Source organism: Thamnophis sirtalis, unplaced genomic scaffold (assembly GCF_051295495.1).
Source record: "Thamnophis sirtalis isolate CommonGarterSnake01/CBP01778 unplaced genomic scaffold, rThaSir2_p1.2 scaffold_12, whole genome shotgun sequence".
Classification (NCBI taxonomy): domain Eukaryota; kingdom Metazoa; phylum Chordata; class Lepidosauria; order Squamata; family Natricidae; genus Thamnophis; species Thamnophis sirtalis.
This window is the reverse complement of record NW_028261392.1, coordinates 61,231,467-61,256,290: the sequence shown is the minus strand read 5'-3', so window position 1 is coordinate 61,256,290 and position 24,824 is coordinate 61,231,467. Positions and strand designations below refer to the sequence as shown.

Genomic DNA, 24,824 nt, shown 5'->3' with positions numbered 1-24,824 from the left:
TCTCTCTCCAGCAGCTCATTCCGAAGACAGCTCCTTGGCACAAGGAGGAAGGCAAATCAAAGCTGACTTAAGGGGTGGGTTTTACGTAGTCACTTTCGATTCCATTTGATTTTTAGTGGGTGGCTGCAGACCAGTTGATGATGGAGAAGGGAAAAGCTTTTCACAGATGGGCTACATCAAATCTGCAGAGAGCCATTCCCTGCTAGGAAGGGAAAACAGACAGCCCTGAAATAAAAAAAATAGAGAACAGGAAACAGCTTGTGAAAGTCATTTACAATTGTCAAAGGTGTGACTGCTGCACAAGAATGATTTGTTGTTCTGAGTTTACATTTATCAGAACCTGGGAAAACCCTGAGTGTAACTATTAGGGAATGGATATGGCTTGGTAGGACTGCGCAGGATTATATCCTGGCTACTCAATAGCCAGTGTCCACTGGTTAAAGCCTGTGGATTAAAACAAATGGGTGGATGCACACTATAATTCAAAACGGGCAGTTCTAATCAGCAATCTATCAAGTGCTTTATATACTGATGAGAGAAATGTCCTTCTGGGGTCGGCTCCAAGTGGGGAAAAAGACACTGGAGACATGGAGGCTGCTTGGAAAGATGGTTTTAATGGTGGACAGGACCACATGGCTTGAGCCCTGAACAGAAAAGGGGATCACGTGCTTCAATGTTGCCGGAGAAGAAGAGAAGGGCTGAGGAATGGGCTTGCTAGGCTTTTTATAACCTGCTCAGTCCCACCTCTCTGTTTCCTATTCCTGTATAAGAAATGTATTCTGATTGGTTGTCAGACTCCCATGGGGCCATGCAGGGGCAACTCTCTGGGCTGTGTTTTGAATCCAGGTTTGGTTGAGTTCTTAGATGCCATGTGGTCAATTGGGGCCAATATTATCATGCTTTAATCCCATCCCCTGGAGCTGAAGTGGAGAAGTCTTTATTATGTAAAGTGGACTAGCTTGGCCTTCTCAATGGCCCATTGACAAAGTGGGGATGGGCAGGAAGCTACAGGGAGTTATTCTGTCTTTTAAAACACGTTTCTTCCTTTTCCCATCCAGAGAAATATTCAGCCTTTTCAATATTTCCTAGGATATTTCATTTTTCTGGGAGAGGGCTGGGTGATAACTTCCTACAATACAAAGCTTTCACAATAGTGTACTTACACTGTTAGGACTAGGTTTAAATTTCCACACTGGTGAAGCCCAACAGCATACTGCTCCATCCACAAATCAGACTTACAAGTCAGATCTCTGAATTGACATATTTGCTTGGGCCATGTAGCTCTCTTGGCAACATTACATAAATGATTTCACATACCTTTTTGTGGTGGCCCAGCAGGAGCCATTGGAGCTGTCACCAGACTCCGACAGCGAGGGGCCCTATCTGTGGTGGGTTTCAAAAATTGTTGGAACCTACTCTGTGGGTGTGGCCTCCTTTGTGGGAGTGGCTTGCCACCCATGTGACCGGATGGGAGTGGCTTGCCGCCCATGTGACCGGATATGAAATTATGAATTAGTACTTAGGTCGGTCCAAGTGGCTATTCAGAAGTTAGTGGTTAGAAGCAATCGTAAAGCAAGATATGGAATTAAAACCAGAAATATTTTGTTGGCTATTTGAAAGGGAGTATAATATATATTTAATTTTACACATGTTAGCAGCTGCTGGAATTGTGTTTGCACAACAGTGGAAAAACAGAGATACGTAAAAGAATAAATATTACAATGTGCAGGAATAAATAAATTGACAATTAAAATCAAGAAGGCTTTGAATACTTTTTCACGTGGGATTGGTTTTAGCAATTGCCAACTAACGGAAACAGAAATTAGAAATCCAAAAGTATGAAAGAAAACACCAATTATGTAAGGAAAGGTCCCTAAAATGTATAAGGAAATATTACTAGATCATTATTAATGTGTAGATAACTGCGGGACATTACACACCCACCAGTGGTGGGTTTCAATATTTTTTGGAACCTCTTCTGTAGGTGTGGCCTGCTTTCCGGGTCCACTGGTGGAACCTCTTCTAACCGGTTTGGTAGATTTGACAAACCAGTTCTACTGAATAGGTGCAAACTAGTAGGAACCCACCTCTGGGTAGTACCAATAGGCCCCTTGGGTGTATTCCCACAACAATTGGAGAATCACTTGAACACCATTGGCATTGTCAAATTCAACATCAGTCAATTGCAGAAGGTGGCTTTCCTTGGAACAGCTTCCATCCTGCAACGATAAGTGTAACACCGTCAAACATCCACATCTGCCTATGCCAGGTCCTTGGTAAGGACTCGATAGGTAGGCAAAAATGCCAAACCCACTATGAACATCTGGCTGACAGATTGGGTTCGACATTTTTGTCTTACCTATCTAGTCCTTACCAAGGACCTGGCATAGGCAGATCTGGATGTTTGATGGAGGATGACGATGATGATGATGATTATACAATTGTATCACAGCGGCCAGTTGTTTCGCCGGATTTGGCATTGGTTACTAGTCGGGCCCCACCCAGGGGCCTAGGATGTCGTAACGTATTTTCGTAATATGCGTGCAGATCCAAGCAGTGCGGCTTTTTGCATTTGACTGATGGTGATTTTGTCAATTTTTAACTGTTTTAAATGTAATTCCAGTGCTTTTGGACTAGCACCCAGTGTGCCAATTACCACTGGAATTACCACTGCTGGTTTGTGCCATATACGTTGAATTTCGATTTTTAAGTCCTGGTATTTTGCAATTTTTTTTCATGTTCCTTCTCGGCGACCCTGCTATCACCTGGTATTGCGATGTCTATGATTGTGACCTTTTACATTATTTACATTTACACTATTATTATTATTATTATTATTATTATTATTATTAGTAGTAGTAGTAGTAGTAGTAGTAGTAGTATATACTATATTCATTAAACATGAAACTCAGTCAACTGAGCATTCAAAAATGCATCACAAATACCATTGACTGGTACTGATGGTTGATACAGGTTGATGCCAGCGTCCTAGGTATCAACTAAGTACCTACTTAAAATATATGTTGTTCCTAGTAGCACAGGGTTTTTTTGCAGTTCTGCTGGTGTTATTGCAGGAAGCTGCAAATTCTTTATGTGTTTTGTAAAATTCTTGGACATGGAACCAAGGGCCCCGATGACAATGGGTATCACTTTTACATGTGTCATTCATAGCCGTGTAGTTTCGATGTACTATTTTATACCACTCAACCTTTTCCTAGTAAGGTTACCAAAAATCAAAGAATGATTTCCGAACATTTTAATTTGTAATGTATGCAAGTATAATGTATACATTGATTTAAGAGAATTAAAAAATAACCACTGCACCTCCTCCCAAATCCCCCTTAACTCCCAGAAAGAAAACCATGCTCCTCCTCCTCTCTATATCATCATTCCACGATGATTCTTGTTCTCATCCTACAACAATTTTTTTCGGCTTTTGTTAGTCGTTACTGATCATTGTGCTACAATATTGTCTTTAGGACGGGATTATGAGCTTTCCATTTGCACGGCGAAGTATTTTTATACCCTGATCCTTTTCAATAGTATGTACATAAACATGTACATTAAAGCACAGATATTTAAATGTTTTGCCTTAGAATGCTGTTATAGCTGAAGCGTTCGTACAAGCTACTGTAAGAAAGAAATATAGCTACATTTAGAATGCATCAAATAGAGAGTACAGGAGGGAAGGAAGGAGGGATGGAAGGAGAGGAGAGAAGAAAGGAGGGAAGGAAGAAGGGAAGGAAGGAGAGAAGGAGAGAAGAAAGGAGGGAAGGAAGGAGGGAAGGAAGGAGAGAAGGAGAGAAGGAGAGAAGAAAGGAGGGAAGGAAGAAGGGAAGGAAGGAGAGAAGGAGAGAAGAAAGGAGGGAAGGAAGGAGGGAAGGAAGGAGAGAAGGAGAGAAGAAGGGAGGGAAGGAAGGAGGGAATGTAGGAGAGAAGGAAGGGGGAAGGAAGGAGGAAAGGAAGGGGGAAAGGAAGGAGAGAAGAAAGGAGGGAAGGAGAGAAGGAGGGAGGGAAGGAAGGAGGGAAGGAAGGAGAGCAGGAGAGAAGAAACGAGAGAAGGAAAGAGGGAGGGAGGGAAGAAGAAGTAGAACCGTTGTAAGATAAGATGGATCTATGGGATGGTAAGAAAGCAATTTTCAAGTATATTGTCAACTGTAGGGGAAAAAAATGTTATAAATACATATTATTAATCACAGTTATGAGATCATATAATTGTGAATGTATATATGAAATTGATAAAATAAAAATTAAAAAAAACAAAAACAAATAGAGAGTACAATATATGCACACATGTGGATAGGCAGGAAGATGGCATACTGTTCAGTGTTAATCAACCTTTCAAATATTTCTGTTTTCTGTTACTATATTTCTTGACCTGATCCACTCCAGATGTGTTGGCTTGCAGCCCTCCCCCTCCCCAGCCTACCACGTTGAGAGGAGGCCCCCCGCCTTCCTTCTCTGGTTCGCAAGATGATTGGCTACTATCTCTGCCTGCAGGCAGTGCCCCAGTGTCCAATCAGAAGCACAGATGTGATCACATGCCATGGAACTACATTTCCCATAAGGCAGCCTCTGCCTACATTTCCCAGGAGGACGTTTCTTAAAGGAGACCCTTCTTCATCCCTACACTTATCTATCTACTGCTGGGGGCAGCGCAGAAGGGTTTGCAAGCCTCGGGAAGCGAACCTGCGATCCAGCCTGGAAAGAGCTCTCCGCACGGCGTGGGTCGGGGGAGCAAGCCGGAGCCAAGCCCGCAAGGCGACGGGTGCCAGGCGTCATGTCCATGGAGGACCCCTTCTTTGTGGTGAAAGGGTAGGTGGGCAGCCCAAGAGGAGGAGGAGGAAGAGGAGGAGGAGGAGGAGGAGGAGGAGGAAGGAAAGGAGGCCTTGCAAGAGTGTGGCTGGTATTCCTGGCCTCGTCCTCCGTGGGGGGGTCAGCCCGCTTCTGCCCTGCGTCTTAGTGGAAGAAAGATCGGCCTTCTTCTTGGAAACGGTGCCACTTCTGGACCTGAACCCATTGTCTTGATTTCTCGGAGGGTTTTCCTTCTCCCCCCCCCCCTGCTCGCTCTCCAACAGGAAAATCTTCCCTGCTGTGTTTTGTTACATTGTGTTACATTGTGTTACATTGTTGCAACTAGTTGAAAGGGGAAATGTTGCGAAAAATGGCACAGGTTGTGAGGTTTGCGCTTCCTTTTCCGTATTTTGTTACATTGTCCCCCTTCCGTGGTGTTGTTGTTTTTAAAATATATATTTTTATTTTCAAAACAAACCTGCAAATCCTCCTCCTTTACATACTGTAGAAAGTGTATCAGTTGGTTACAAAAAGGCTTTCGTGCATCTCTTCCACCGTCATCAAATCTAATTCATATTAATTCTAATAATCTTAACTCGGATATTTATTATATTGCCATCATCATACCTCCACTTTTATTTGACTAGGATTATTTAAACGTCCTTCATCATAAAATATACCAAGATTTAATACATCATACGTTTTATTTACATTTATTTGACTATGATTATTTAAACATCCTTCATCATGAAATATACCAAGATTTAATAGATAACCACATACTGACCTTTCATTTACTTATTTATAAAATCCTCCATTAACATTAAATCCTCATATCTAAACATCTATAATATTTAATACCAAATACCCTTCCGTGTTTTTTTAAAATATATTTTTATTTTCAAAACAAACCTACAAATCCTCCTTCTTTACATACTGTAGAAAGTGTATCAGTTGGTTACAAAAAGGCTTTTGTGCATCTCTTCCACCGTCATCAAATCTAATTCATATTAATTCTAATATCTTAACTCGGATATTTATTATATTGCCATCATCATACCTCCACTTTTATTTGACTATGATTATTTAAACGTCCTTCATCATAAAATATACCAAGATTTAATACATCATACATTTTATTTACATTTATTTGACTATGATTATTTAAACGTCCATCATCATAAAATATACCAAGATTTAATACATCATACATTTTATTTACATTTATTTGACTATGATTATTTAAACGTCCTTCATCATAAAATATACCAAGATTTAATACATAATACATTTTATTGACATTTATTTGACTATGATTATTTAAACGTCCTTCATTATAAAATATACCAAGATTTAATAGATAACCACATACTGACCTTTCATTTACTTATTTATAAAATCCTCCATTAACATTAAATCCTCATATCCTATTCTACCTAAACATCTATAATATTTAATACCAAATACCCTTCCGTGGTTTTTTTAAAATATATTTTTATTTTCAAAACAAACCTACAAATCCTCCTTCTTTACATACTGTAGAAAGTGTATCAGTTGGTTACAAAAAGGCTTTTGTGCATCTCTTCCTCCGTCATCAAATCTAATTCATATTAATTCTAATATCTTAACTCGGATATTTATTATATTGCCATCATCATACCTCCACTTTTATTTGACTATGATTATTTAAACGTCCTTCATCATAAAATATACCAAGATTTAATACATAACCACCTACTGGCCTTTCATTTACTTATTTATAAAATCCTCATATCCTATTCTAGCTAAACATCTATAATATTTAATACCAAATACCCTTCCGTGTTTTGTTACATTGTTGCAGCTAGTTGAAAGGGGTGGGGGGGGAATGTTGTGAAAAATGGCACAGGTGGGTTTGTAAGGTGTAAGGCTTCATTGAGCTACAATATTGTCTTTAGGACGGGATTATGAGCTTTCCATTTGCACAGCAAGGTATTTTTTATACCCTGATCATTTTCAATAGTACGTAGATAAACAGCTTTAAAGCACAGATATTTAAATATTTTGCCTTAGAATGCTGTTATAGCTGAAGCGTTCATACAAGCTACTCTAAGAAAGAAATATAGCTACATTTAGAATGCATCAAATAGAGAGTACAGGAGGAAAGGAAGGAGGGAAGGAAGGAGAGAAGAAAGGAGGGAAGGAAGGAGGGAAGGAAGGAGGGAAAGAAGGAGGGAAGGAAGGAGGGAATGTAGGAGAGAAGGAAGGAGGAAAGGAAGGGGGAAAGGAAGGAGAGAAGGAGAGAAGAAAGGAGGGAAGGAAGGAAGGAGGGAAGCAAGGAGAGAAGGAGGGAAGGGGGAAGGAGGGAGGGAAGGAAGGAGGGAAGGAAGGAGAGCAGGAGAGAAGAAACGAGAGAAGGAAAGAGGGAGGGAGGGAAGAAGAAGTAGGACCGTTGTAAGATAAGATGGATCTATGGGATGGTAAGAAAGCAATTTTCAAGTATATTGTCAACTGTAGGGAAAAAAATTGTTATAAATACATATTATTAATAACAGTTATGAGATCATATAATTGTGAATGTATATATGAAATTGATAAAATAAATTTAAAAAAACAAAAAACAAATAGAGAGTACAATATATGCACACATGTGGATAGGCAGGAAGATTGCATACTGTTCAGTTTTAATCAACCTTTCAAATATTTCTATTTTCTGTTACTATATTAAGCTTTCTTGACCTGATCCTCTCCAGATGTGTTGGATAACAGCCCTCACCATCCCCAGCCAACTTCAGGGTGTTTGTTGGGAATAATAAATGTTATAATCTAACATGTCTGAAAGACATTAGGTTGAGGGAAAGCTAATCCAAAGCTTATGTCCAAGAATATATTAAGAGAAATAATAATATTTGGTACCATGATCGTCATTTGTCTTCTAAGCACCCCAGTCTGCCCTCTCATGAAATAAAGGGATGTACTTCACCAATGCACATTCTTTGAAATTAAAATAATGTCATAATATAATATATTTTTTTATTGCCTCCTCAAATTTAATTTCGCCAATGGTGGAACCTTTTATGGGGCAGTAATTTGTTGTATGTTGAACTGTTAATTGTTATAATTGGTTGTGAAATGCTATTATTGTCCCAGGCTGAATGCATTCATCATTCAGCAAATCGTTTTGCTATGAAAAGATACTGTATTTTGTTTACTTATTTCACATGCTGAATTCATTACAGTATGTGCACAACAGCCGTAGCCTACTGTGTAAGTGGCATTCTCAGAACATTTTGCTAATTTTGAATGAGTCCCTTGTGGAACTGAAGGCCCCTGTGTTATAAACTGTTTGAAGAAGCCTTTTTTTCTAATGTGTTACTAAGGTCTGTAGTCAAAGACGTAAAGAAGGGGTGGAGTGGGGGGGTGAGAAAAGTCTATTTGGTTGACGTGGGGGGGGGAGACATCCTTTACTTTTACCAAGATAATTGATGAGAGTATTTGATGGTGCCAAGTAATGAGCCCTCTCCGGTGAGCGGTGAGCGGTTAGAAAATTTTACTACTAACAGAGATATAAAAGTGTACGGTAGGTATAAAAAGGCTGACTATCCCTGCTCTAGATTATGGCATTATTTCTGAGAAGGGACTTCCATGAGACCCTTCTAACACAGAGGTTCCCAAACTTGGCAACTTTAAGACTTGTGGACTTCAATTCCCAGAATTCTCCAGGCAGCTCTATGACTCATGAGGATTTTCCTCCCTCTCTCACCTCCAGGGAAGTTCAGAAGGCAGTAAATACTGCTCAGGGGCTGTTCCAGAGATGGACAGAACTCCTACAAGATCCGTCAACAGCTACAAGAGAAGAAATTGACTGGACCACAAATGAGCTGAGGAACAACTTAAGGAGTATTGAGTGGGACCTTGAAGATTTAGACGAAACAATTAATATCCTTTTTGTTCTTGGGGTGAATAGTTAAATAAATTCACATAGTATTTAGGCAAGCAATCAAATGGTTTTTCCATAAAATTAATAAATATAAGCATTACATAAATAATAAATAAAAGTTCTCACCCAACTTATTTTGGAGCAGTTGTTGAACGCAGAAATATATAACTCTTATCCTTTATAAAAGTATAAGACATAACAGTCTATCAATGGACAGCTTTGTACATTTACAGGGTATAAAGTTGTTATATACGTGTTCGCTTTCCTTTTCACAGTCTGTAGTCACAAATGGAACATTGTTAGAGGAAGATATATTTAATAGTTGTTCTGACACACACACCCCTCGTCCCACACCAACACACACTCCGAGCCAAAGATAAGTTACGGCATTTAATTAACAGACAGACAGATCCTTGGCAGCAAACCGGCACAGACAAGCTTGGGCAGCAATCCAGCAGAGAGAAGCCGTGGCAGCAATCCAGCCTGCCAAGCTCACAATAATGTTCTCCAACATTAGTTCCTGCGTTGACTTCTGCAAGAGGGGTGTGTGCACAAGCAGTCCTTTTATAGTCTGGAGAGGAGCCTAATGACCACCAGCTGAGTGCAATTACCTCCTGTAACTGCGCAACTGTTCCTGACGCCTATTAGCTCTTTGGTGCCAGGCATCCAGGAACAATTCACTACTGGCTTCCGGCTCACTCTCCCTTGTCTCCTCCCCACTGGTCCAAGGCTCAGGTGCCACCTGGTGGCCAACCAGTCTCTCTGCGCCCTGCTCGGAGTCGGAACCCTGTCCAGGGTCCTCTACATCCTCCAGAGCCGACTCATAGGGCCCCTCGCTGTCGGAGTCTGGTGGCAGCTCCAACGGCTCCTGCTGGGCCACAACAATAGTGTATGTCTAAGAAGCACTTAGCCTGCAAAAGACAATCAGAATTGGTTTCTGTAGCGTTGTTGATCATGGTTTTAGCCCCGGATCTCACAAAACAGGAAACAAGAAAGCAAGTCATAAGAGCATAGCAGTTCTAAAAATGCTGATAGGATACTTTTTCCTTGTGTACTAGCACTATTGATTTTTAAAGGTTTCGTGAAAATATATAAGTAAAAATTGCATTTGAAATGTAATCCCTTAACTGATTATTCTCAACGCATTGTTGAAGCGAATCCTCGGAAGTTCAACCTTGACGCCACGGAACTAGGTGTGAGAAAAGCCTTCATCACAAGCACTCGGCAAGTGGTCCGGGTAAGACCTTTGAGTTTCTTGAGGAGGCAACACGATGATATAGAGCAAAAGAAGTTCTACCTATTTATTAGAGCATCAACAGTTTCTAATTCACCATGAAATTAAGCGGAAAATGAAGATATCTCTCAAAATTGCTGTTCATGAACAAAAATATAATTCTGGCCGTGCAGTGCAATGTTTCTGAGGGCAAAAATACCTTACAATATACTGTCCCCACTAGTGTTGACTGACAGCTTCCCTTCCCCCTGGAAACAAGCAATTGATCACAAGCTGGGCTCTTATGGGCTCTCACCATTATTCTTAATGTCCCTAGGCTTTGAGCAAGCAAAGCAAGTAGTAATTAATAGAATGAGGGACATGGAGATCCAAGAAGAACTAAATAGGTTGCCTCTCCACAGTAGGGACAGAATCAAGCAGGGTGTGTGGGAATCGGCAAGATATCTAAATGACCCGATCTCCCATTTTAATTTCCTATAACTACCATAATGTCTCTTTTTGGTGGGTTTCCCCCACCCCCACCCCCGCCATCAAGATGTTGCTAAACATATAGAACTGTTCAATTTGCATTTCCTTTGCATCTGTGGCTGGAACATAAATTTAGAATTATAATATTGATTACCTTGCTTTGGATTAAAATTGAGATTATTCTGTCATTTGGGAAGTTGTATTTGGGTGCTACGTTTCAGGTCCTTTTGCTAATAGTGATAGCTAATTGGCTGCTCCTTCTGTTCTGTGATATATTTTTTTTGTTCATCAAGGATGTGACACTGATGTGCAGTGCATTCCAAGTTGCAAACTCCTACATTGCCAGTATTCAATCCCAACTTTGCTCTGACAGCATCAAGTTTAGTTTGGCTTGTTGAAACAATTTCCTAGCTGAAGGGTCCATTTTCCAATATCATGTTGGCACTGTCCAGTTTGTGAATGTCCATTTTTGTTTTCTTGGCAAAATAGTGGGATCGCATCACCATTTCCTTTTTCAGTGGATTATATTTAGTCTGACTCCTGAAATAAATAATTGTTCTGACCCCCCTCCTCCGTCCAGGAACGAAAGCCGAAACCAACGTAAATGAGAAGGTTTCTTTTAATCAGTCTAGACTCTCGTTGGCTGCAAGCCACATAAACAAAGAGATAAGCACTCTGGCAGCAAGTCCTACAAAACTTGGCAGCAATGCAAACAAACTCTGGCAGCAATCCAGCCTGCCAAGTTTGTTTCTCGTTAGTCCTTAACGTTGACTTCTGCAGGAAGGCGTGGCACAAGCAGTCTCTTTTATAATCAGGATCTTCATGAGCATCGGCTGAGTGTAATCACCTCTTGTAATTACGCCGTTGTTCTTGACGCCGAGTAGCCCTTCGACGGCGTGCATCCCGGAACAACTCACAGGTGTTTTCTGGATCACTCACTTTTGTCTCCTCCCCACTGATCCAAGGCTCAGACGCCACCTGGTGGCCAACCAGTCTCTCCTCGCCCTGCTCGGAGTCGGAACCCTGTCCAGGGTCCTCCACCTCCTCCAGGGCTGACTCATAAGACCCCTCGCTGTCGGAGTCTGGCGGCAGCTCCAACGGTTCCTGCCGGGCCACAACAAATAATGCAAATGAATATCAGCTTTGCAGCCCTTACAAGGCTTCTTGTTACTGAAACATTCCCAAAGAAAACAAAGCAAGAAATTTGACAATGGAGTTGGGTTGGAGTTGTCACATAAATTGTTTTATGGTAAATGAACTACTGTATCAGTCAATTATGCTAACTTATGTTGTTGTTGTTTTTTTTTAAAAAAAACAATAGGATATGAAGGATCAAATGTCAAATACTTCTGTTCAAGCACTGGCTGAAAAGAAAAACAGGCAGGTCAGTATTGATACTGGATTACCTTGGATCTTGGATGCCAACTTTGTTAGTTGTGACTGGAGTGTTTGTATTAGGTGTTTAATTCTAACCAGTGGTGGGTTTCAATTTTTTTTTGAACCTACTCTGTGGGAGTGGCTTGCTGGCCATGTGACCTGGTGGGAGTGGCTTGTCAGCCATGTTTTCTCTCTCTCTTTCTCTCTCTCTCCTTCCATTTGTCTCTCTGTCCCTTTTTCCTTTTTTTCTTTCATCTCTCTCTCCTTTTTTCTTTCTTTTTTTCCCTTTCTTTATTTCTTCCTTTCTTTCTCTTTCTCTCTCTGTGTGAGTCTGTCTGTCTGTGTCAGTGGTGGGCTTCAAAAATTTTTGGAACCTCTTCTGTAGGTGTGGCCTGCTTTCTTGTGGAACGTCTTCTAACCCAGTGTTTTTCAACCACTGTGCCACGGCACACTAGTGTGCCGTGACATAGTGTAAGGTGTGCCGTGGGAAAAACACTTTATATATAGTCAATATAGGCACAGAGTTAAAATTTTTTAAGATTTTCTAATGGTGGTGTGCCTCGTGATTTTTTTCATGAAAAAAGTGTGCCTTTGCACAAAAAAGGTTGAAAAATACTGTTCTAACCAATTCGGTAGATTTGACGAACCGGTTCCACTGAACTGGTGCGAACTGGTAGGAATCCACCACTGGGTCTAACATTAGCCACTCCCCTGAAAGGGAAGTTCCCTTAGTTCAGGAAGCACACTGACTCGGTTCATGCTTTCCCCCTAAATTAATGGAAAAGGATAGAATTATTGTTATGCTCACAATGATAATCCACCAGGAAGTGAATGCTGGGTTGCTGAAGACAGAAAAACTATGAATTTCCAAATATAGACACAGCTTTGGTGCAAAATGAGTCTGTGTGAGGCAGCATCATCTTTGTCTTGCTTTGGGAAAGAGATGCCAGGTAGTTCCTTGAGCCTCTCCTGGACATGTTAAGAGCTGAAGACTGATTGGATTTCAGACAGGGATGTGCAGTCAGGGGAGGCAGAGCCTCACCACTGTCATCATGAAAAGGAAAAAAATGTAAAAGGAAAAAGGCGAGAGCTGCTGAGGTCAGGCTGAGCTAGTTGCTCCCAGAGTCACCGTGGATGACTCTGCTTAACTGTTTAAAAAAGCCTCTTAAAAAGTGCCCTCTACAGGAGGAGGCAGGAGAACAACGTGCCTCATCTAGTCTGGCGTTTTATGATCACTCGAGCAGAGTTAAGCAAGGGTTAAAAGCCTAAAAATTCCTGACGTAGGTGAGGCACGTCGTTCTCCTGCACGTGAAGGAATGAAGGAAACTTTTTCACAAAAGAGAAAAACAAATGCTGTCGCTTTAAATCGGGACTGAGTATGCCTGGCTGTGGAATTCTGGGAGTTGAAGTCCACAAGTCTAAAAAAATTTGAAACCCACCACTGTGTCAGTGCCTCACCAGCCATAAACCTCACCGCACTTCACTGATTTCAGATGAGCAGCCAACAATTTGTGCACCCTTTAAAGATATGTAAACAGAATGTTATTTCTTAAGTATTGCCTGTACATGTTAAACTGTGCAGATGTAAGCTTTTCTGAAAACGAATAGCTAAATCTTGCAAGTTCACATTGTTCGGAGTCTGACATAGCTGTGAAACAGCAAAAGTGCAGATCTAAAAGTAGATTAAAATGAGCAGAGGTTTCTTCTTGGTTATTTGTGATCACTATAGTTCAACCTCTCTTTAACTACTTAATTTCAAACTAATACATTTTTTTTCCTGTTGCTACTGATTCTTTTATATAGGAATAAGAAAAATGTTTCTTAATAACCTGCTTGAAAACTCAGCTGCTGCAGCAGCATTGAAAATAGAAAATTGCCGAGTCTTAAAAATCTGATTTTGGAAATGTGATGAGATCAGTCTGAGTCACGAGATTTGTATGTTGTATTTGTTTGTCCATTTGCTTGACAGTTGTTGCATGCCATCACAAGTATACATTGTGGAGGTTTCTGAATCAAAAACATACAATTGAAATAACTAACAAACAGTTTAGAATAGAATAGAATGGAATTTTATTATTTGTATGCCGCCCTTCTCCGGGAGGGGGGCGGAAGAAAGAGGTGTATGGAGAGTGGAAGAGGTATATTGGGTTTCTATTTTGGGGGGTATCGTTGACAAGAGGAATTGCTGTGATTATTGTTTAATGTTGTATGGCCCCGGCTATGCACAGTATATATGTGAGTGTATGAAAATGGAAAAATGGAAAATAAAAACATTTTAATAACAAAATTAGACTTCAACCAGTGCATCAGTCAAAGCAGTGGGTGTGAATTCAGGAGAACCCTCAAATATCCTGTCTGCTGCTTCAAGCGAGTAAAAATAGGACAAGTTGAGTACATTGACATATAGTAGAAATACACCAAGGGGAGGAGGAGTGGGATAGAAGAAAGATGTGTAGAGAGGGCGGGAGAGAGGATGGGAGGGAGGGTGAGAAGGAAGGGAGGGAGTGGATCGGGAGAGAGGAGTGGTAGAGGGGGAGGGGAAGTAGGGAAGAGGGGAATGATGGAGGGAAGATAGAAAGTTGGAGGGGGCGGAAGAAAGAGGTGTATGGAGAGTGGAAGAGATATGTTGGGTTTCTATTTTGGGGGTATTGTTGACAAGAGGAATTGCTGTGATTATTGTTTAATGTTGTATGGCCCCGGCTATGCACAGTATATATGTGAGTGTATGAAAAGGGCGGGAAAAGGGCGGCATATAAATCCCAATAAACCTAAACCTAAAATGGAAAATGGAAAATAAAAACATTTTAATAACAAGATTAGACTTCAACCAGTGCCTCAGTCAAAGCAGTGGGTGTGAATTCAGGAGAACCCTCAAATATCCTGTCTGCGGCTTCAAGCGAGTACCAGCTCATCTCAAAAGCAAATCCTGAGATGGCAGAACAGCATCTACCTCTTTGCGAGGATTCAATTTTAACATCTTGCTATAACTGACCCTGTATTTCCTACGCAGGTGCTTCTGGGAGAAAGTAGAACACCCAGCTGGAGCTCCAGGCCGGATAAATACACCCGCTTGGATCGAGAACTGCAGTCTGCAAATTCACACTTCATTGAAGACCAGCAAGCACAACAGCAGGTAGTCTGCATGCGTCTTTCTTTGCAAGGATCCCAACTAGCCACTTATAGAATGAGATTTCTAGATGAGGCTTTCAACCACAAATCTCACAGATTCTATATTTTAAAATATATATTTTTATTCTTTTTAAACAAAACAACACATACAAAACTGTTCTGACCCCCCCCCCTTCTTCGTCCAGGAATGAAAGCCGAAACAAACGTAAATGAGAATGTTTTTTAATCAATCCAGACTCTCATTGGCTGAAAGCCAAATAAACAAAGAGATAAGCACTCTGGCAGCAAGTCCTACAAACCTTGGCAGCAATGCCAACAAACTCTGGCAGCAATCCAGTCTGCCAAGTTTGTTTCTCGTTAGTCCTTAACGTTGACTTCTGCAAGAAAGGCGTGGCACAAGCAGTCTCTTTTATAATCAGGAGAGGATCTTAATAAGCATCAGCTGAGCGTAATCATCTCCTATAATTATGCAGTTGTTCTTGCCGCCGAGTAGCCCTTCGACGGCGTGCATCCCGGAACAACTCACAGGTGTTTTCTGGAACACTCCCTCTTGTCTCCTCCCCACTGATCCAAGGCTCCGGTGCCACCTGGTGACCAACCAGTCTCTCCTCGCCCTGCTCGGAGTCGGCACCCTGTCCAGGGTCCTCCACCTCCTCCAGGGCCGACTCATAAGACCCCTCGCTGTCGGAGTCTGGTGGCAGCTCCAACAGCTCCTGCTGGGCCACAACACAAAACAAAGCAGGAAAAAAGAACAACTTTCCTCCATTTCATCAAGTATGTCGTTTGGTTACAAGTTTTTGTGCATCAATTCTTAACCTTAGGATTAACATCACTGGTTTTGCATTAAACATAACTGAATATTTCATTGTCATTGAGCATTATGTGTTCAAATTACCATTAATATTATTTCATTTGTATCAATCCTTATTTCCTTGAATTCATAATTATCTATCAAATAACAATGAGTCTTTCAAGTATTATAATATCACCTCTCTCCAAGGAGGAAAAGCGGAGATTAGAACAAAGAATTCCCATTAATTTATAATATACGTTCATATTTTCAATTGACCATAATGTCACCAATCATCCAGAGTTCCAAGAATAGTTTCCCATTATTAATCACTAATCCATATAGTAACTATTTCAAATCATATGTATATCTCACAGATTCTTAATATAATAGGTGAGATTCATATGCAACCTCAGGATACATTCACATTTACTGTTATAGAGAATAACCTGATTTTGTATTTAATAACCGCAGCAAGACTGTTGGTGGCGCAATACTGGAAGAAGGAAGATTTGCCTACTATTCAAGAATGGGCATTAAAAGTAACAAACCTAGCAGAGATGGCTAAAATATCAGCATACCTCAAGGACCACTCCGATGAGAGATATAAACTGGAGTGGAGAAGATGGATTGACTATACTCAAAATAAATACGGGACTAAGAAATTCCAGATAGTTTATGACTGAAGAAACAAGGAATGATATAATCTGTTTAGAGTTAGCCTAACAAAGAGGAGTTAAAGCTCAAATGAAAGATGATACTAACTTTCTTTAAGTTTATGTTAGAACATCTTTGTTAAAGATTTATACCCTGTATTGGTTCTGGGAAGTCGGGGGGGGGGGAGGTTGAGGGGGGTTCGGGGGGGAGGGCAGGGGGGGAGGTAAACATTTGCAAAAGTTTTTTTTTCTAAAAATTTTCAATTAAGAAAAAAGGTTATATTCACATTTGTATTTCACATTGGGGGAGTCAGGAGGTGACAGTGGGTATCATGTCTCCAAGGTGTTAAGATCATTTCTTTCTCAGAGAGTGTCTGGGAACAGCCAAATGTATATTCAGCCCACATAGCAATAGCAGTTAGACTTATATACCGCTTCATAGGGCTTTCAGCCCTCTCTAAGCGGTTTACAGAGTCAGCATATCGCCCCCAACAACCATCCGGGTCCTCATTTTATCCACCTCGGAAGGATGGAAGGCTGAGTCAACCTTGAGCCGGTGAGATTAGAACCGCTGAACTGCAGATAACAGTCAGCTGAAGTGGCCTGCAGTACTGCACCCTAACCACTGCGCCACCTCGGCTCATACACAACATATATATTTGGTACCGATAGCAAGTCTGAATGAACTTTTTCTACTTTGTACAAAGACACAGAAATCGGGATGCTCCTCTCCCGCACATAGATACACATTCTCAGGGTTAAAGATACCCATGAACCAGGCTTTGAGTCAAGGAAGCCCCTTCTCTGGATGTTGGCATGTCATTCTCCAGTTCATTAATAACTCACACCCATTTAAATTAAAAAAGTATTATTGAAAAGTATTATTAGCTAGGCAAATCATGGTTGCAGGAATTCAGTTTTGCCTATAAAGAGCCGAGGTGGCGCAGTGGTTAGGGTGCAGTACTGCAGGCCACTTCAGCTGACTGTTACCTGCTGTTCAGCAGTTCTAATCTCACCGGCTCAAGGTTGACTCAGCCTTCCATCCTTACGAGGTGGGTGAAATGAGGACCCAGACTGTGGGGGCGATATGCTGACTCTGTAAACCGCTTAGAGGGGGCTGAAAGCCCTATGAAGCGGTATATAAGTCTAACTGCTATTGCTATTGCTATTTTCAGACCTGGGCAGGAATGTAAGGAGGGATTTTTTTTCCTTTAAGAGGTGGGGTTTAAGTATAACTTTTCTTTCCCCTCTTCAGTCATTTTAATGGCAAGATGAACTTTTTCTTCAAGGCAGTATCTGAATGCTCAAGAATCCAGAGCAGTTTGTAGGCAATGATCTTTTCAATGCATAATTTGAACTGCGTAACACTTTAATCTCTTCCTATCTCCCCATCCAACTCTATTCTATGTTCCAGTTAATCATTGATCAGCAGGATGAACAGTTGGAGCTGGTCTCTGGCAGTATTGGAGTACTAAAGAATATGTCCCAACGCATTGGAGGGGAATTGGATGAACAAGCTGTGTGAGTATTAAGCAAATTGAATCCCCGTGCGCATAATATAAATTTATTATTAGCAGCCTTCTTGGCAGCTAAATCCCACTACTGTATTGACTTCTTCGTGAACAATCATCCCTAGGATGTGTGAGAGTCAGAAAGAAAGTTATTGAGTATGTGCGCGATAGTATCTTTGGTGCAATTTATAAATATTATTCTCTCACCCAGCAGCAAAAATAATTGGCCTAACTTAGATTGGCTTGGTTCAGTAAATGGTAAGCCTTGGATCAGTGGGGAGGAGACAAGAGGGAGTGTTCCAGAAAACACCTGTGAGTTGTTCCGGGATGCACGCCATCGAAGGGCTACTCGGCGGCAAGAACAACGGCGTAATTATAGGAGATGATTACGCTCAGCTGATGCTTATTAAGATCCTCTCCTGATTATAAAAGAGACTGCTTGTGCCACGCCCTTCTTGCAGAAGTCAACGTTAAGGACTAACGAGAAACACAGTAAATTGCCTCAGGAATGGTTAGCTTCCTTATGTAGAACTGAATGCTACAAATTATTTGGAATTTCGTGGAAATGCTAAGTATTTAATCTCATTTACTCTGTGGGTTTATGAAATGAAATCAGCAACATGCATTCTCGTCTGTACAAACCAAAACATTAAAAGCAAAGTTGTTTTGGCTTAACTTTCAGCGTTAAAAACACAGTTTGGAATGAACAAATGGAACTCAAAGAAACGATTCATTCAGTGTGGTAGACACTGATAGAAAAGTAGCAATTCAGACAAAGGGGGAAATTTACTAATAGAATCTTCAATTTAGAATGATAAATTGTTTTATTTCTAGAGACACTGTTTCTCACAAATACACTCAAGCAATCAGCTTGTTTGTTTCTTAAAAGGGTTTCATTGGTTCATTGTTGTGATTCTTCCAGTGCTGTCCAGTTAATTTTAAGCTTAAAAAACAAGATTGCTGTTTTTCTATTTCATCTGAAAAAATAATGTTTGAAAACAAACATGTATGCTACTCCTCAATTTTTTTATTTTTTTAATGCCAGTTATTTTCCAAATTAGATATTAAGTATACAAAGAATTTTTAGAAAATAAAAATAATTATGGGGTGGGAAGATGCCATTATGAACTAAGAAATTATTTTCCACTTGAAATTATCCCTACCCCGTTGCTCTTTTATTCACCAGGAAGGCAAAATATTTTTGAACACACCTTACCCCACCAGTAATGAACAGACAGGTGGCTGAAATCCTTACCGTTACTAATACTGTTAGGAGACAATGATGAATGTCTTACATAACTTCCAGTTGGGCCTTTTTGTAATAATAGATTAGGAAGGCTGTGATATAAGAAAATTTATATATAAGTGAAAGATCGTATGAACTTTGTGTGAGAGAGATAAAACGAATAAACGAAGAAGGGGAAATTGTGGGGAAAGTAATGACTGAAAGAGGGAAAAAAGATGATAGCTACAATCAAGTCTCATGAAGGAACTAGACTCCAAGACTCTTCCAAATTATATCTACTTCTCTATTAGATAAAAAATTTTGTAACAAACTCTTACCTAACTTTTCTTATGTGAAATTTCAATGCATAGGCCTTTGCATCATAGGGACCTCAGCCTCCTTAGATTCAGTTCATGTTTATGCCGCTATATCAGTAATGAACATGGGAACAGTGCAGTGGTGGGTTTCAAAAAATTTTCGAACCTACTCTGTGGGTGTGGCCTCCTTTGTGGGAGTGGCTTGCTGGCCATGTGACCTGGTGGGAGTGGCTTGCAGGCCATGTGTTTTCTTTCTTTCTCTCTCTCTCTCTCTCTCTCTCTCTCTTTCCTTCCTTTTGTCTCTCTGTCCCTTTATCCTTTTTTCTTTCATCTCTCTCTCTCTCACTTTTTCTTTTTTTTCTTTTTTCTTTATTTCCTTCTTCCTTTCTTTCTCTTTCTGTGTGTGTGTGTGTGTGTGTGTGTGTGTCAGTGATGGGCTTCAAAAATTTTTGAACCTACTCTGTGGGTGTGGCCTCCTTTGTGGGAGTGGCTTGCCGGCCATGTGTTTTCTTTCTTTCTTTCTTTCTTTCTTTCTTTCTTTCTTTCTTTCTTTCTTTCTTTCTTTCTCTCTCTCTCTCTCTCTCTCTCTCCTTCCTTTTGTCTCTCTGTCCCTTTTTCCCTTTTTTCTTTCATCTCTCACTTTTTCTTTTTTTTTCTTTATTTCTTTATTTCTTTCTTCCTTTCTTTTTCTGTGTGTGTGTGTGTGTGTGTCAGTGGTGGGTTTCAAAAAATTTTGGAACCTCTTCTGTAGGTGTGGCCTGCTTTCTGGTGGAACCTCTTCTAACCAGTTCAGTAGATTTGATGAACTAGTTCTACTGAACTGGTGCAAACTGGTAGGAGCCCACCTCTGGAACAGTGTTAGGCGATGCTATGAAATGCTAGTGGAGAAATAACAATCGTCCAGAGCATAATCAATGCCCTGTTCTTGTGCTTGCAGTATGTTGGACGACTTCTCTCATGAGATGGACAGTACCCAGTCCCGAATAGACAATGTTATGAAGAAACTTGCAAAAGTATCCCATATGACAAGTGGTAAGTAGCCTGAAATCTAATAAAAATGTAACAAAAATGTCATTTTTTCGAAAGGCAAGACAGTCTTCAGCAGCTGTAGTCTCTACATCAGTAGAGGGTCTCCAAACCACTTCTTTCAGACTTCAGAAAACAAAAGTGCAATCTTAAAGTCAGAAGATAGAAAATTAAAATAATAAAAAAAAGAGATTAATTTGGCATGTGACACTTTTGCAAAGCATGGAAGACCTGTATAGCAGTTAGCAATAGCAGTTAGACTTATATACCGCTTCATAGGGCTTTCAGCCCTCTCTTAAGCGGTTTACAGAGTCAGCATATTGCCCCCAACAACAATCCGGGTCCTCATTTTACCCACCTCGGGAGGATGGAAGGCTGAGTCAACCTTGAGCCGGTGAGATTTGAACCGCCGAACTGCAGCTAACAGTCAGCTGAAGTAGCCTGCAGTACTGCACCCTAACCACTGCGCCACCTCGGCTCTTAGGATGTATGTCCTTCACAGCACAGGTTTAGGTGGTCCAAGCCTTGCCTACCGGCTTTAGATTTATTCTTGATAACTATTATAAGTTTTTAGGTTTTGTTCATAATGTTTTTATTGTTTTTAATGTGTTGGCAGATGCCCAGTTGAGATGGGCGGCCATATAAAATATGTAAAATAAACAAAGTACAGTTAATAAAAACGCTGGTAAAAAAAAAAGTAATATGCTGCCATTGATTCAGCGAACTGATATATATATAAAGGAGTGAGTTGTTTGTGGTGCATACCGTATTGATTGATGTGTCCCAAGAGCCGTGGTGGCGCAGTGGTTAGAATGCAGCACTGCAGGGCTTAACTCGCTGCTCACTCCAAGAGTTCAATTCTGAGCGGCTCGAGGCTGACTCAGCCATCCATCCTTTTGCGTGACCCGACAAATGCGCGCACGACCAAAGTGCGCCGACGAAACCGGGGCGATAAAACCGCGACGTCATACACACGCCCACAACGACGCGCCGACAAAAGCGCGCCGACAAAAGCGCAATTTAAGTTAAGGTAAGGGAAGCGCGATTTAAGTTAAGGGAAGGGAAGCGCGATTTAAGTTAAGGGAAGGGAAGCGCGGTTTAAGTTAAGGTAAGGGAAGCGCGATTTAAGGTAAGGGAAGCGTGATTTAAGGTAAGGGAAGCGTGATTTAAGGTAAGGGAAGCGTGATTTAAGGTAAGGGAAGCGCGATTTAAGTTAGGGTAAGGGAAGCGCGATTTAAGTTAAGGTAAGGGAAGCGTGATTTAAGGTAAGGGAAGCATGATTTAAGTTAAGGTAAGGGAAGCGTGATTTAAGGTAAGGGAAGCGCGATTTAAGTTAGGGTAAGGGAAGCGTGATTTAAGTTAAGGTAAGGTAAGCGCGATTTAAGTTAAGGTAAGGGAAGCGTGATTTAAGGTAAGGGAAGCGCGATTTAAGTTAAGGTAAGAGAAGCGCGATTTAAGGTAAGGGAAGCGTGATTTAAGGTAAGGGAAGTGTGATTTAAGGTAAGGGAAGCGTGATTTAAGGTAAGGGAAGCGCGATTTAAGTTAGGGTAAGGGAAGCGCGATTTAAGTTAAGGTAAGGGAAGCGTGATTTAAGGTAAGGGAAGCATGATTTAAGTTAAGGTAAGGGAAGCGTGATTTAAGGTAAGGGAAGCGCGATTTAAGTTAGGGTAAGGGAAGCGTGATTTAAGTTAAGGGAAGGGAAGCGCGATTTAAGTTAAGGGAAGGGAAGCGCGGTTTAAGTTAAGGTAAGGGAAGCGCGATTTAAGGTAAGGGAAGCGTGATTTAAGGTAAGGGAAGCGTGATTTAAGGTAAGGGAAGCGTGATTTAAGGTAAGGGAAGCGCGATTTAAGTTAGGGTAAGGGAAGCGCGATTTAAGTTAAGGTAAGGGAAGCGTGATTTAAGGTAAGGGAAGCATGATTTAAGTTAAGGTAAGGGAAGCGTGATTTAAGGTAAGGGAAGCGCGATTTAAGTTAGGGTAAGGGAAGCGTGATTTAAGTTAAGGTAAGGGAAGCGCGATTTAAGTTAAGGTAAGGGAAGCGTGATTTAAGGTAAGGGAAGCGCGATTTAAGTTAAGGTAAGGGAAGCGCGATTTAAGGTAAGGGAAGCGTGATTTAAGGTAAGGGAAGCGTGATTTAAGGTAAGGGAAGCGTGATTTAAGGTAAGGGAAGCGCGATTTAAGTTAGGGAAGGGAAGCGCGATTTAAGTTAAGGTAAGGGAAGCGTGATTTAAGGTAAGGGAAGCATGATTTAAGTTAAGGTAAGGGAAGCGTGATTTAAGGTAAGGGAAGCGCGATTTAAGTTAGGGTAAGGGAAGCGTGATTTAAGTTAAGGTAAGGTAAGCGCGATTTAAGTTAAGGTAAGGGAAGCGTGATTTAAGGTAAGGGAAGCGCGATTTAAGTTAAGGTAAGAGAAGCACGATTTAAGTTAAGGTAAGGGAAGCGTGATTTAAGGTAAGGGAAGCACGATTTAAGTTAAGGTAAGGGAAGCGTGATTTAAGGTAAGGGAAGCGCGATTTAAGGTAAGGGAAGCGTGATTTAAGGTAAGGGAAGCGTGATTTAAGTTAGGGTAAGGGAAGCGCGATTTAAGTTAAGGTAAGGGAAGCACGATTTAAGTTAAGGTAAGGGTTAGGTTCAGGATTAGGTTTAGGGTTAGGTTCAGGGTTAGGTTACTTATTACTTGTTCGTTGAAGGTGCGCTTTTTTCGGCGCGCTGTTGTCGGCGCACTTCTGCGCTCATTCATCGGCGCGATTTCAAACTCGCGGTTTTCTCCCCGTGGTTTCGTCGGTCGCGCTTTTGCCGAGCGCACATTTGTCAGGGGACCTCCTTTCGAGGTGGGTAAAATGAGGAACCAGATTGTTGTGTGCAATATGCTGGCTCTGTAAACCGCTTAGGGAGGGCTGTAAAGCAGTGTGAAGCGGTATATAAGTCCAAGTGCTATTTTTGCTACCAAATGAATTGTTCTGCAAAAGATCTCCCTTAACACCATGGTTTTTTACTTATTACTGTTTCTCCCCCACCACCACCCTCAAACTTAACATTAGCATTGTTCTCAGTGAAAAGAGCTAGCTTCTCTGGAAAGTAAAAAGCTAATTTCTCTTCCTCTTGATTTTGTTTTTACTGGCAGATCGAAGACAGTGGTGTGCAATTATCATCCTCCTTGTTATCCTTGTGGTGGTGCTTATTCTGTTTTTTGTGCTGTGATAGCTTGGGGCCCAGATTTTTTTATGTGCTCCTCCTGTGCAGACATCTTAGCACTGTTCCTGCCCAACAGAGAAAACTCTTATCGAAAACGCTCTAGGAGAGTTTGATACTGTGCTCTGCTGTGGATGGCTATCAGTGACACAACTCTCTGTCCTCGTGGTTCTTCTTCTCATGACCTTCATTATCTTGCTCAAGGAAGAGATGGACCATTCACACACACACACACAAATACTGTTTACACTGGAAATTGTTCCCCTGGGCGAAAACATTGGACTCTTGCCAATGCTCTACTATGAGGCAGGTGGTTTAGACGGGAAGAAACCACCGTGTGATCCTCTCCATCCTATCGCAGATATAAGCCACCAGATGCCTTTTGTCTGCTTATCATAACAGGACTCTTGCCGATGTTAAACAAGCATACGTACAGGTGTGGGTTCACACAACAAGCAGATCCTGCAGAAACGATTCCATCGCTGACAAGGTTTCTTTCCCAGGTCTTTTACGCAGCCAAGCCGGCCAAATAATCGTGGATCTTTAAAGGAGGGAAACAGCCAGTAAGAGCAGCCGCTGAACTTATACTGTGAATATCTGTTTCCCTCCGGAACAGGATTGTGCGCTTGAAAATGTCAAGGGTACGTAGTTCTGTACCCACCGTTGTAAGGCTAACTAATGTTAAAGAGAACAATAGTAAGTTACACACACCAAGCTGCAGGCCTGAATCTAAAGTAAAGTCAGCCTCAGTACTCCTGAAACTAGGGGAAATGGCAAATAGACTCATAGCAAGTCTGGGCATTGGACTGGAATTCAGTTTTTGCTTCAGGGAGGCAGACTGGCCCTAGCAGGCTAATACAGGCTGTAAGCAAAATATGTGCATGTTTGTGTTGTACACCAGATAGCTGTATCGACATTACAGACCCGTATTCTCAGTTTTACTGCAATGTAGACAAAGACAAAGCCAGTTGTGGTTGCTAAAATCTTGTGGTTTTGTGGCTTCGGTTATCAGTTTCCTGAAAAGAGAAGCTTATTGTTTGAATTCTGCTAATTTAAGAGATGCTTCTGCCGGATAGATGTCAAGATTTAAATGCAGGAATGGAAAAATCTGCCTCTTCCTTGTGTCTTGTGTTTACATCTTGGGGAGAATAGGGACTCCCCTAGATGCCCAAGCACGCAAGGAAACGA

At 41.1% G+C, this 24,824-nt stretch overlaps 1 protein-coding gene across 1 annotated transcript; it reads left to right on the top strand.

Annotated features, from left to right (window-relative positions):
• The first annotated feature begins 4,616 nt into the window (after positions 1-4,616).
• On the top strand, positions 4,617-24,400 carry STX6 (syntaxin 6). The gene is made up of 8 exons (XM_087726909.1): positions 4,617-4,815; positions 8,543-8,712; positions 9,856-9,950; positions 11,737-11,799; positions 14,803-14,925; positions 17,782-17,888; positions 20,358-20,452; positions 23,569-24,400. Exons 1-8 carry the CDS (start codon positions 4,781-4,783, stop codon positions 23,643-23,645), a joined length of 765 nt encoding a protein of 254 aa, XP_087583035.1. The 5' UTR covers positions 4,617-4,780; the 3' UTR covers positions 23,646-24,400.
• Positions 24,401-24,824: the final 424 nt, after the last annotated feature.

What these genes read in the sequence shown, in the direction of transcription:
- STX6 (XM_087726909.1), top strand. Translation starts at nt 4,781, where the DNA reads ATGTCCATGGAGGACCCCTTCTTTGTGGTGAAAGG. An exon ending in ACCAGCAAGCACAACAGCAG is followed by an intron (nt 14,926 to 17,781) that starts GTAGTCTGCATG and finishes TCTATGTTCCAG; the next exon opens with TTAATCATTGATCAGCAGGA. An exon ending in GAATTGGATGAACAAGCTGT is followed by an intron (nt 17,889 to 20,357) that starts GTGAGTATTAAG and finishes TTGTGCTTGCAG; the next exon opens with TATGTTGGACGACTTCTCTC.